The 13,780-nt window shown below is 32.1% G+C and overlaps 1 protein-coding gene across 2 annotated transcripts in view; it reads right to left on the minus strand.

Annotated features, from left to right (window-relative positions):
* LOC111700589 (uncharacterized) overlaps positions 1-13,780 on the minus strand; it is a 50,206-nt gene that overhangs the window by 7,449 nt on the left and 28,977 nt on the right. For both annotated transcript variants that reach the window (XM_023471560.1, XM_023471559.1), the window contains exons 9-16: positions 13,059-13,121; positions 12,390-12,437; positions 8,443-8,547; positions 7,181-7,262; positions 6,460-6,928; positions 5,439-5,671; positions 1,748-1,909; positions 247-461 (exon numbers count right to left, since the gene is read on the minus strand). In XM_023471560.1, coding sequence (XP_023327328.1) covers positions 247-461; positions 1,748-1,909; positions 5,439-5,671; positions 6,460-6,928; positions 7,181-7,262; positions 8,443-8,547; positions 12,390-12,437; positions 13,059-13,121 — 1,377 coding nt within the window. The remainder of the gene's footprint in view (positions 1-246; positions 462-1,747; positions 1,910-5,438; positions 5,672-6,459; positions 6,929-7,180; positions 7,263-8,442; positions 8,548-12,389; positions 12,438-13,058; positions 13,122-13,780) is intronic.

Genomic DNA, 13,780 nt, shown 5'->3' on the forward strand with positions numbered 1-13,780 from the left:
ATTAATTTATATAAGAAAGCTCTTCGCTATAGCCGGCCAAACTTCTGGACCGAATTGGCTAAAATGTTTAGGCTAAAAAAATTCGAAATAATTTTTTTTCAAAAATCGAATTTTTAATCTTCAAAATTATTAATTTGTTCAATTTCACGGGCAACGCCGCCCACTTCAGCTAGTTGTACATAAACCTAAAGAAGAGGTGTAAAGGTGACCTAAACATTATGTACAGGATTTAAACTTTAAATATACCTGAGCAGGAGGTATTGAAGGAGACGAGGTGTGTGTAGGATGTATAAACTGCTCTGCAGGAGTGAATGCATCTCTACGTGAGTCCTCCACCACCTCCTCCTGAGCTCCTACAGGGGGTACAGGTTCCTCGATAGGGGATAGGAAAGGGGAAACTGGTCTAGGGGGGGATCTACCACTACTAACCCGGTAGGGAACATGTCTTCTCCCGTATTTTTCTAGTTAAATAATATGTTTTTAATATTCGCCATAGTTCATGCATGATTTTCAAGATCAAGAACATAGACTATGAAATAAACATTAATTAGTACAAGAACATTAACATAAACGGAACAAGAACATGTACAAATTACTATGAACTCGGAACCTTAAATTAAAAATGAACTGTAACTTAAGGACAAGTAAAAAACTGTTTACTTAAACTTGAACCAAAACATTAACTAAGAACATGTACTTAATGAACTATAATCTAACCTTAAAAACATGAAAAAGAACGTGTTTATCCGAAATTGAACATAAACCTTAACACGAACTGGAAATAATTATGAACGTTTACTATGAAGTCCAAACTTGAACATAGATTAGAACAAAAACAAGAACTTGTACTATGAACAAGAATACCAAAAATGTAATGTAACAAGAACAACAACGTAGAAAACTGAACATAACCTTGAATTGTGTACAAGAACAAGAACGTGTTCTATGAACTTGAAGCAAAACATGAACTATAGTACAAGAACATAACAAGAATATGCATAATGTAATTTGAACTAGAATTTTTTTTACTCCCTAATCATGAACTAGAACAAAAAAACTATGAGAATAATACTGAACATGAAGGAACTGAGTCTTTGCCACAAACTCTGATTTTCTAATCTCTTTATCTCTGCTCCCTGATAGTGCAGACCTATGATATTTCAAACTTAGATAAGGCGATCTCACAGAATTCATAGTTTGAAATATATAAGGTCCATGACATTGTGTTGTAAGATAAAGGGAGTGTGTGGCAAAGGCTCAATTTCTTTGAACAACATCAACAGCGTAAACACAAACAAAAGCAAACAGTTAAAGATTAAACACCAAAGTAGAAACTTCGAAGACGACTCTGCAGACTTTATTCTGTAATATTATTACATTCCTATTTTGTTATTTTCAATGGCTTAGGAACCCAGCTTTGCCTGTAAACTATCTTCTGAGAAGTCAACCCAATTAACCTACATTTTTTAAACCAATCTATAATCATTCCAGCTGAGGTTCTTTTAAGCTCCCCAATTAAAATTTGAGACAAATCAGTCAACAGAGGTTCAAGAGTTATGATTATATATAAGTTATATATAAAGATACTGTTAGAAAACTTTAATGGTTGCCAATTACCAGTTTAATTTAACCTTTAAAACATATTGTCCAAAGAGTTTTAGATCGTTATTAAACTCTCATCCTTTGAGAATACCACTGTACTTAGAAACAAAGTTTACTAATAAATAAAAGTATGATAAATGATTACCTGAATCGAAAACAAGATGTTTCTTGATTAGTTCTCTATCCTTGTATCCAGGATCATTATCGGATAAATCCTCACTCTGAAGACGAACCCGTCTTTGCTCTGGTCGGATACAAACCTTCTCTTCAGTCTCAACCTGCTCCGGAGTAGTATACCCGCTCTCATCTGAAAATAAAAAAAAGTTAAAGGGACTGTTCACAATATTTAAAGTAACACTCAGTTTATTTCCAGATTCTTAACGTTATCCTTGTACAATGAGAAACACATGAGTTGTTCTATCTCCTTCATGTAAGCTGTACAAATCAGTAAGAACAAGAACACTTTACGACAAAATATCACTTGAAATTACGTTAACAGTCCCTTTATTGTTTAATCCTTGATAAAACATCTACTATCTGTAGACTCTACAGTCTACAGAGCTCATCTTAAAGTTGCGAGTGTATCTACACAATGAACCCTCTTAGCAAAATTGCTGAACCCGAAAATCAAGACTGAGTATCGCAATGAAACCCAGTATCGGAAACCCAGTTTCATGAATGGGGTCAGGTAGTTTTGTAGATACAAAATTTATTTGTTAAAAATCTTAGATCATATGGCTTCTTAACATTCTCTGTTATTATTATCTGATTTCTTAAATTTAAATCAACGCAAAAGTATTTTAAACTCGGTAGTTTCTTTCAGCTTTACTCTCTTAAATAACGGGTTTGGGGTCCACTATTTATTTACGTAACGATATGTTTTACGAGTCTGACACTCGTATTTCTCGGAGTGAATATCAAGAATTAATAGATTTTAATAATATTTTTATAGATAGGTGAGAAATGTGTACTTCAAACTGCAATGACATTTAAGAAAGTTACCTTGTACTAAGATCAGACATGGTAAATCTACCACTGCATATGCAAAAAATGCAAAACTATGGGTTAGTTCTAAAAAATGAGTTTTTAAAATTTATAAGTTGCGAAAATTTGAGTTGGTTCTAATACATTCAAAACTGTGAGAAGTGTGAGAGAGGGGGGTGAGGGCTTGACCCTTTTTTCAAATTATTCAATATTATTTTTGATTAGTTAAACACTTTAGATCCCGTTTTTCAATCATATAAATATCCCCAATCCTGCAGGTCCGTAACCAGGGGGGGGGGTGCAAGGGTGCAGGTGCACCCCCCTTTCTTCTGAAAGAGGGGTGCAATAACGAATCTTGGTCCCATTTAAAATATATTGTTTTCATAAGTTTCTAAAATCTAGTTATAAATTATATAGCCCGAGTAAGAATTGATTTCCAAACCAAATTTGAATCTATCTGTGCGTTACTCGTTAAAAGTGTCACGGAGTTTTTGTGTACTCTCTCAACTCATCCCCTCAGATGTCTCTCCTGTGACCTATCGCAGGCTAACTGACAGTTGATCAGTAAACTCTGTTGATTAAATATAACACAACATCAAAATTTACTCATAGTCATTTAATAGTTGTTTAAGTCTAATTAAAACACTAACAATAGTGTGCATTGACAATGTAATAAACAACCATATACCTCTGTAAAACCAAACCAAACATTGTTTAAAAAATCATTAAAACCCCCCCAAAAAAATTTTCGCCTTCNATACCACTGTAAAACCAAACCAAACATTGTTTAAAAAATCATTAAAACCCCCCCAAAAAAAATTTTCGCATGCGGCGCGTCATATTGACCCACCCTGGTCAAATCCTGGTTACGGGCCTGCCAATCCATAATCAACGGATCACAGACTAAGTTAGATAAATACATACGGTGGAATTAAAAAAAACTTTTAAATAGATAGACGACTGTAATACTCAATTTATGATTTGAAAAGTCCAATGTAATGAACAAACCCATTTCACTAAATTATTTGATTTTCAAGCTGTGTGGTAATGCAGGTTGCAACAACCTCTAATAAACATAAGATTTATATTTGTCGTCTTTTGTTGATCTAGCTGTATATCTGGGGATATCCCTCTGTTTTCCCTGTGTCAAGTTAACAAGAATCCAAGTCCATAAAATTAAATGATTCATTTGTACAGGGAATGCCGATTTATTGATATTTTGTATTTTTACCACATAACTTTTATTTTCTTGTCATTTATTGATATTTTGTATTTTCACCACATAACTTTTATTTTCTTGTCTTTTATTGATATTTTGTATTTTTACCACATAAATTTTATTTTCTCGTCAAATATTGATATTTTGTATTTTTACCACATATTTATAATTTTCTTGTCATTTATTGAAATTTTGTATTTTTACCACATAACTTTTATTTTCTTGTCATTTATTGATATTTTGTATTTTTACCACATAACTTTTATTTTCTTGTCATTTATTGATATTTTGTATTTTTACCACATAACTTTAATTTTCTTGTCATTTAAATATTATTTCTTCTGATATTTTTAGGCCATCCTCTACTCTTTCTCTTCTTTTTCGTTGTTCTAACAAACTAGATTGGAAACCCGGCTTTGTCTGGAAATCTAAACTTTCCCTAAAAAAGTGACCCCACTAAACTACGAATGTTAACCATAGTTGAGAACATTCCCGCGGTTCCGCCGAGTTCTCTGATTTTCAAATCTCTATATCTTTGCAACCCAATGCCGTAGACCTTAGATATTTCAAACTATTAATACAAATAGATAAAATAATCTAAGTTTGAAATATCAAAGGTTTGCACCTTAAGGTTGCAAAGATATTGGAATCAGAAGATTTAAGTTTGTGGCAAAAATGCAATTCCTTTGATAAGATAAAATTTGATTGAATTTTCCCCAAGAACCTTTTTCACTTCCAGTAAGTGGAATTAGAAATAGTTCTTCCATTCCATGTCCTTTAACAATCTTTTTTCTTTCCTAAAAATATCAACAAAGAAATATTTTACAATTCCAAAAACATTTCATTTCAAATTCTTCAAGGTGTATAGTTATATTGAATGGCAAAATTTACAAACCCCCAATTATGATAGTTGTCATATTTCATAAATTCCATGCTTGAGATATCCCTCTCCCCCCCCCCCTATCTACGTGTATGTAAGAAACAGAATCAGATTACAGAGCAAGGAGCAAGAATGTTGAAGAGTCTAGATTTAGAAGATGAAACTTACAGAACACAATATATCAAACCCCATGCAGCGGAAGAAATTACTATGCATGAACTTACATCGAATTATTTATAGAATATTGTTAAATTCAAAAAATATAATATGTAAAAAATTTTAATCGTGGTTTTATCTTTGAATTTCTACTGTAGAAGCAATGGAGAAAATTGTTAAAATTTAACACTTTCCAAGCTAGAAAAATGAAGATATCTTCACACATTATTGATCAGATAAATGTTACAAGGGTACCATTGTGAATCTGACAATGTTCCTTTCTAAATGGAGGGTCATTTGAAATTGGTTACTTTGATAGATTAGCACGGGCAGCCGTAGTACATTTTAATTTCCGAGCCGGGTCAACCTTTCCGGTCCCAGTTTGTACTGTATCGCCCGGACATTGGGTAAATAAAGCAGACACAAATTCTGGTAATATTTACTGAAGATTTTGTATTTGGTAAAGGTTATTATTATTAACTAAACATTCAAAACCCTTTATAAAAAACAAGTTTCATTCCCGTTTTCATTGGTTTTGACGTTGGATGTTGGATGTACTAATGTGAAAGTATTAAAAAATTCTTAATAAAATTTCACCTTTTATGAAATCATATAGAGAAGTTCGCTGCTCTGCTTGTGGGGGTTTAGAGTCTAATTGATTGATTGATTGATGCTGGGTATTTCTAGAGTTGAGGTTATCACAGTGTAAATCAGTCCCAGGAGAGTCACAACCTGTCTTAGAGAGGTTAGGACTAGAGGCCGGAGTCCTGGATACATCATCCTCATCCTCATCCTCATACTCATCCGCATCCTCTTCTTTAATATCAGACCTGGAAAAAAAGTATTTTATCTGGGCGTAAATTTTCATTTTAACATTATTGAAAAAGAAATTGTTCCCTATTTCTTTCCCACCTGATTGTGCAAACCCGGGAGATTTAAACTTAAACTTTTTAATTTAAGTTTGAAAAATCAAAGGTCTGCAACACTCTAGGTTGCAAAGATATAAGGATTGGAAAATCCGATTTTGTGATGAGTGTTAGATCTTGACGCACAGTTTTATTAGTAAATTTTTTAAATCTATGCGGGGCATTCTTTTTTTACTATCCCGACAGCACAATTTTGTCCAGATTTCCAGGTATCGTACTCAATAAGACTCTACGTACTTTTATCCATTTAAAATAAATTATTTTACGTTGTTTACTAAAACAAACAAACGGAGAAAACAATGAGTAAATGTATTCACTACTAAGACCTTTTCTTTTGAATAACACAGGGCATCCCTTAACTATTAAAAGCTGAACTGAATATTCACTTTTAATTTTAAGTAAGAAAGTGTCAACGCATAATATATTTCATTTCAACTGAATAGTACTTCATCTATGAAAAAAGCTGACTAATATTTATGTTTTTTTTTGTAAATATAAAAGTTGCGACCCAAGATAAAACCTCTTGAACGGTCTTTAAAGAACTTGAACCTCGTCAAACATGGTTGATTTAGCTGTAAATTTAGATAAATGTTTCGAGATCTAAGCTGGCGCTCAATTGATACCGGCTTTTGACGGTTCAGCGACGAGGTTCAAATTCTTTAATTCTGCCTTTGATAAATATTAAAGTGTACCTGGTTCCCTGATGAAGATTAGATTGAGCATCTGCAGCATCTTGAAGGTATCTATACAGCATAGTTGTCTTATATTTAGGTGTATCAGGACAGCTAGGTTCCGGTGAACATGGGGTCAGCGGGCGCTGGGGAGTAAGAGTAGGCGGGGAGGAGGGCGGGGACACATAGGGCGTGACCTGGTCAGGGGTGGACAGCTGGGACGAATCTGATGAAGATCTACAGCCTGGTATAGAGTAACTATGCTCGCGTTCACGATGTTTGAATACAACAGACGAAACATGTCCTCCCTCCTTATATTCTCCAGGATCCTCCCTGCTATACCGATCATCTCTGCTGTACCGATCCTCTACACTGTAACGATCCTCTTTGCTGTACTGATCATCTGCACTGTAACGATCTTCTCTGCTGTACCGATCCTTTCTATCTCCATTATCTTGCCTTTGATCGGAGCCATCATACCCAACAGAATCTAAAACATGGTAATTTTCTCTGTTTTTACTTTTCCAGAGTTTCGAGTTATTCCCGCCTATCCTACAATGAAGACTTCATTAGGATTATCCAATGAAATTTTTAATGTTGTAAGAAAGCAAATAGTTTGTCCAGTCATTACAACTGTAATGATACAATTGTAATGATACATATGTAATGATACACCTGTAATGATACAACAGTAATGATACAACTGTAATGAATAATGATACAGCTTTAATGAAAGGTGTACCTGGCCTCTCCTCATCCTCATCTTCATCCTCTGAGTTCCAAATAGAATCCTCGGATGATATTGATAACAGCTCAGCATTACCCTAAATATTATTCTTACAATCATCCCGCCTCTCATGTTTTCCATGGTTTCATATAACATAATCCAAATCAAGATCCTGATATTGATCTCGTATCATGGTTCTAATCACGATCCTCAACCTGATCCTAAACCTGGTCTAGATCCGAATCCTGATATTAGTGCTTAGGATCCATTTAATTTTGATGCAGATCCGGATCCGGATCCTGGAAAAAATAAATCCAGATCCAAATCTAGGTCAAGACATTTATTTTAAATTTACTGATTTTTTTAACAGAAGAAGAATTTTAGAATTATTTTTCTTCTCTCTTATTTTTACTTCTTGAACCATTAAAAGATAAGAACGTCTGGTCTGATCCTGATCCTGATCCTGATCCTAATCCCAATTCCAATTCAAAAGTTTATTTTGATCCATGATCCTAAATCTTATCTTTGTTTCTGTTTCATCTTTTCAAAACAGAGGGGATTTTCAGGGGATATTAGTTTGAAAGAGTAATTAGACCCAGAATTGATACTTGCAGTCAATTCTGGGTCCTCCTGTATTCATCTATATTATATAAATAAAAAGTTACAGATTCTACTATTTTTCAATATTTGAAATATTTGGCTAAAAAGCCCCCAAACTATAAATAAACAATAAAGGTTTGCGGGTTTTCGCTCATTGTCTGGCTGTGCCTAGGGGCGTCAATGAAATTAATTTATGTAGAAATTTAAGTACATGGGATGTCTCGATAAAACATTGGAATTGGGTCAAGAATTCGAGATCGCCTTATTAACAAGCAATACAATACATGATATGATAATGTCTGGTTGAGGGAAAAAGAAAACGGTAAAAGGTTGCATGATTTGTCTGTAACATTTCTGCAAGATGAACAACGATGTGAACTGTTTGTAAACAGCTTGCAATCAAAATATAAACAAACAAATCTAAACTCAAGCAGACGAAACTTTTAGATTACAGATTTATCAGTAGGCATCACTAATCTAAAATCATTTAAAAAGACGATCTCGAATTCGTCACTAAATACTCATGTTTTTAGAACACCCTGTGCCCTGTATGTATGAAATGTGTTTAAAATTATAGTAAAATTTCAAAAACCTTTTTAAAGATACACAATTTACTGAATATCAAATTTTGTTTTATGAATATTTAACTGTATTTAAATACATGGGTGAACGCGTACCTGTACATATTTGTTGTACAAGCGTAGACGTTTAGACCAAGAGCACCGTGGTTCGTGTACAACATTCTTCAGACGTCGTCTCGCATTCGCAAACCAATTCGCAACCTGAATAATACGTAATTTATGTACAGGGTAAACTAAAAATAAATGAGGCTTTAATTATAGACAAGAAACCCTAAAAAGTTAGACTAGATAGCTCATGTCGTCTCCACCGGAGTGTAATTCAGTTGAAATTGAAAAAATGAATTTAACTCTGTACTAGCTACGTATATACAGTACAATAAATAAAAAGAAATGGGACAAGTATTGTTTCAACTCAGGACAAATGTATGGGATGTTCTGTTTTGTTTAGAGGACAAGTAATACTTATCACAATTCAGAATGACAAGATACTGATCAGTTAAAATTTTAATCTCCTGTTCAACGAAATAACCAACCTTAAATTCCCTCCTTTTTTATGATTAAGAGAGTGATAAATGTAAATATAAAATTAAATTAGAGAACTATTTATTTGATAAATCTGTATGGATCACAGAGGGAGGATAAGTAATTATCCTCCCTGGAATTAAAAAAGGAGGGAATTTAAGGTTGGTTATTTCGTTGAACGCTACGCTCGTGAGGTTTAGAACCCCAAAAAGGTCTTGGAGGCCCTCGGCTAAGTGGTTTTCCCCTCAATTTAATTATCCTCCCTTAATCTCCCGGTTAAGTAGTAATTAATAGTTAGTTTTCTACAGATTGACCCTGAGAAGTTAATAGTATTCATTGACCTTTTGTTTCACGAGTTCATGATGTACAAGGGGTTGTACAATTTTCAGTTTTTCAGTGTTCATAGACAATCTATTCTTATGTATCTAGGCGAAAAAAACTCTTCAAATTTCTTGAAAGACTTCAAGGGCATCCTCAAGGTCAAGAAATAATTCTATCTTCTGATTATTTAATCTTTCAATGTAAAAATTTATCATTTTAAAAATCATCGCGTAGTTCATGGTTTCCATTCGCAACTTTATGCCATCTTGGCTGACAAATCCTAAGATAGAAATAAGATAATTATCTTTATCTATACATCTTTCCGTTTAAAGTTTCGTAAACGATTCACATCGAGGTTAGAAAAATGAGGTATATGTCACATATAATGTCGACTTTTGGAAAGCAAAAAATCTAAAATTTAAAATATAAAAGTTTCTGTCATGATACGAAAATGAGGAGTCGTTTATATTGAGGTAGCCTATTCTTTGAGGTCAATCAAAGTTCAATCAAGAAGCCGAAAATCAAAAGTGTTTGCTGCTGACCATGTGATTTTATAAAACCGTAGAGGGAAAAAAATCGAATTTTATAGAAAAAAAATCAATATTGTTTTAGCATCTTTAAAAAATTGCAGTGCAATTTCGTCCAGCAACTTGGCCGGCTATAGCTAACATTTATATTTCAAATACAACTCAACTACTGCAGGGGAGTGTTTAAAACATGAAACAATCTGAACAACAGGAAAATGGAAAATAATATGTGGTTTACTTATATATGTAAATATATATATATATATATATATATTTTGTTCAAAGAATTTTGACTACTTAGAATTGTCAAGAGACGTGAAACATTATGTTCAGTATAATTCTTTTTAATAAAATGTCAAGTTTAAAAACTTGAATATATATATAGACATTGGGTAAATAAAGCAGACACAAATTCTGGTGGATCTACTGACTAGGGGAATATTAAATATAGGTAGGGGATACATGTAGTCATCTCAATATGGGGTAAAAGTATATTATAATATATACATATCTTCTTAAAATAAGTTCAGAACATTTTCCAATGCTTATTTAATGCAGCTTCTTACTGGACATGTATGTATATATAAGTAAACAGCTTTATTTTAGTGAGTACTAACTTAACAGAATTATTTGTACTTCCTATTTTTATAGATGAATTCGGGTAGGAATAGGCGACATTATTATAAAACACTTTAAGATCAAATAAATGTCTCCGTCTCTATAAATTGTTCATTGTGATATGTGTATTTGCAAAATATAAACGAAAATTCACATTCTTTTAGGCACAAAAAGAAAACTGTTTTGCGATCCAGTATATTAAACTTAATTTAATTTTCGCTTACCCTGTATAATACTTGTAAACTTGTGTGCAAAATAATACTGCACACCTGTTTTCTCGAGGAGAGATTGCAAATCTATTTGTGAAAACCTGTTCTGAACCTTTACTCCGGAGAAAGTTCTATTCAATTATAGACAATGCAAAAATATGTTTGTAAACCAGTTTAAGAAGCTTTAGGATAGAAAGTGCGAATATATTTGCCACGCAGTGGAAAAATCCCCAATCCTGATATATCAATTTATAACAAAATTACGCAATACTAAAGTAGTGCTTAAACTTGATTATGGTTAAAGCATACATTTTCAAACTCATAATCTTAATATATGAGTCTTAGCTAAACCCAATAACAATATTTTAAATGATTTAAAGGGACTGTAAGTGTAATTTCGATTAACCTTCCATACAAAGATGGCAATGCTTGATTCAAAATGGAACCTTAATGTTTACAATTAAGATTACTATTATTATTTTCAATAGTGGTTTCTCTACAACCGTGACTTAGGCATTTCTGCTGGAGGAAAACATATGGTAATGATCAGATTTAAACACTGTTCAAACTAAATAAAGACAAAATCTTCCATATTATTTTTCAGATGAAGAATTTAATTGGCTAACTTGGGAATCTTTGCATGCAGATTCACTTGAAATAACCTGATAAAGATTAATGAAAATTAGACGGACCTGCTTTTAATTAAACTGTAATTTTCTAAGTTTAAACAAAATATAAATAAAAAAGTTTATTTTGTTCTCGTTTGAAGCAGCAGTAATTAGAAATTTAAGAAATGGGTGAGGAGGGGGGGGGGGATCAAGTGATCATGAAACAGGAGAGAATGAGTTCGATTTACTTTTAATAAGGATTTGAGTCTTTGCCACAAACTCAAATTTTCTAATTCCTAACAGGAGAGAATGAGTTCGATTTACTTTTAATAAGGATTTGAGTCTTTGCCACAAACTCAAATTTTCTAATCCCTACATCTTTGCAACCCAATACCGAATATATTTCAAACTATGAATTCTAATAGATCAAATAATCTAGGATTGAAATATCAAAGGTTTGCACCATCAAGTTGCTGAGATATAAGGATTAGAAAATTTGAGTTTGTGAAAAAGACTCAAGTCCTTTGAATGAAAGTATGCATTTATTTAAATTATAAAGAAATGAAAAAACGAAGGGAAGGATGGATTAGGGCTGACGCACGGTAAACTAAGGGTCCTGGATATTACGTTAGTTAGTTAGTTTGGAACCCATTTCAACTGATAAATTTTGTAATTTATACTTTATGGTTGGCCTATATATCTTAAATAGAAAGTAAACAAAGTTTTTAACGGATTTATTTAAAGGAGAAAAAATTACTCAAAATACATCATTTAAACAGGGCGTAATTTTTTGTAGTTAATTGTACATGGACTATTGATCCTTTATTTTAACAGTTGATTGTCTAGTTCAAAACGGCATAGTTCAACCCTTTTGCCTGGACAACATGTACTTAGTTCTCCTTGTTTTTTTAATTTTCTAAAATTAGTATTGAGATATCCTTGTTTATTCTATCTGAAACTTTAAAATTTTCTAAAATTAGTATTGAGCTATCTATCCTTGTTTATTCTATCTGAAACTTTCTAAAATTAGTATTGAGCTATCTATCCTTGTTTATTCTATCTGAAACTTTAAAATTTTCTAAAATTAGTATTGAGCTATCTATCCTTGTTTATCTATCTGAAACTTTGAAATTTTCTAAAATTAGTATTGAGCTATCCTTGTTTATCTATCTAAGATTTTAAAATTTTCTAAAATTAGGTCTACAGTATCTTTTAATAATGCAATGTTTAAGGATAACCTGTGTAAGATTCATCTGTGAGTTCAAGGCAAGCTGAACCTTCTCAGTCTGAAATTATTTAATTAATTAGTAAAATTAGCTTGAGAACCCAGCGTTGTCATGGGTACTCATAGTCACTTCCGCCGTTTACCCGCGCTCGGTCGTATATTAGAATGTTGGCCATTTTTTCCTTATAAAAGTAGACCCAATCAATTAAGATCTCAAAACCAAGCTAAACACATTGCCGTAGTTCTCCCGAGTTCCCCAATCAAAATTTGAGGCAAATCTCTCAAAGGGTTTATGAGTTATGATCGGACATACAAAAAAAACAGACAAACAGATATTACAACTAAATATATATATTATAGAAACTTCTACTTTATTTTTGTTCCCATAAAAAAATCCTGCCAATGTCGCAGTTATTTTTTTCTGTAGAACCCAAGAAGAAAAGTTTCGTGAACTTTTTTGGTGAGTGAAAAATAAAAAAGTCCAATTGAAAAAAATGAGTAATTATTTTAATCTCTATATCTGTGCAACCTAATGATTTAAAACTTTGATTTTCAAAATTTGATAATTTATTATGCAGAATTCTTAGTCACATTTTAATGATCAGGTTGTAAATATTTCAAAACAATATGAAAATTAAAGTAGGTAAATGTTAAGTTCATTAAGATAATTTCAAAAAATTACCTTGCTGGGGTAGGGGTTGTGGCGGTGTCTCAACAGCCATTGTTTCAGAGGTCGAACCATATCCTTTATAGATATTCAAACATATGGTTGCTAATAGATATGGATATATAGATAAATAGATAGGATGGTTCTATATATATACGTGAAACATTTTCTTTGATAAAATTATTTAAAATAAAATGTGAAGTTAAGAAAAGAAAAACTAGGATTTTAAAAATAGAAAATATAGATTAATTTCTAAAATATAATTAAAAATAATTGGGCTCAAGACAGGCCATTTCGAAATGTAAGCCAAGACTAAAAAAATGTTATCTTACGAAATATTTCAACATTTATTTTGTATTTTAAATTTGGAATTTCGAATGGTTTACTGAATTAGAAATGTTAGATGAAAATTATCTAAATAACATTTTTTTGTGTTTAATGTAGTTGGATTGTGTTCAATGTAGTTGGATTGTGTTCAATGTAGTTGGATTGTGTTCAATGTAGTTGGATTTATTGCAAGAGTTAGATTGAAAATATAAGAATGCAAAAAGTTGATCCAAAATGTCGATAGCAAATTCAAAATTTTCCATTATTCCTTTATTTGAATGTAAAAAAAAAATTAGAATGGGTTGAATTTGAGTTAAAGCAATATTACATGTTCACACCTTCTGTTTCATGCTTTGAGTTGAGATAAAATATTATAAAACATAGATAAAATATATATAAAACATTGATAA

The sequence above is a fragment of the Eurytemora carolleeae genome, unplaced genomic scaffold (assembly GCF_000591075.1).
Source record: "Eurytemora carolleeae unplaced genomic scaffold, Eaff_2.0 scaffold303, whole genome shotgun sequence".
NCBI classification, from domain to species: Eukaryota; Metazoa; Arthropoda; class Copepoda; order Calanoida; family Temoridae; genus Eurytemora; species Eurytemora carolleeae.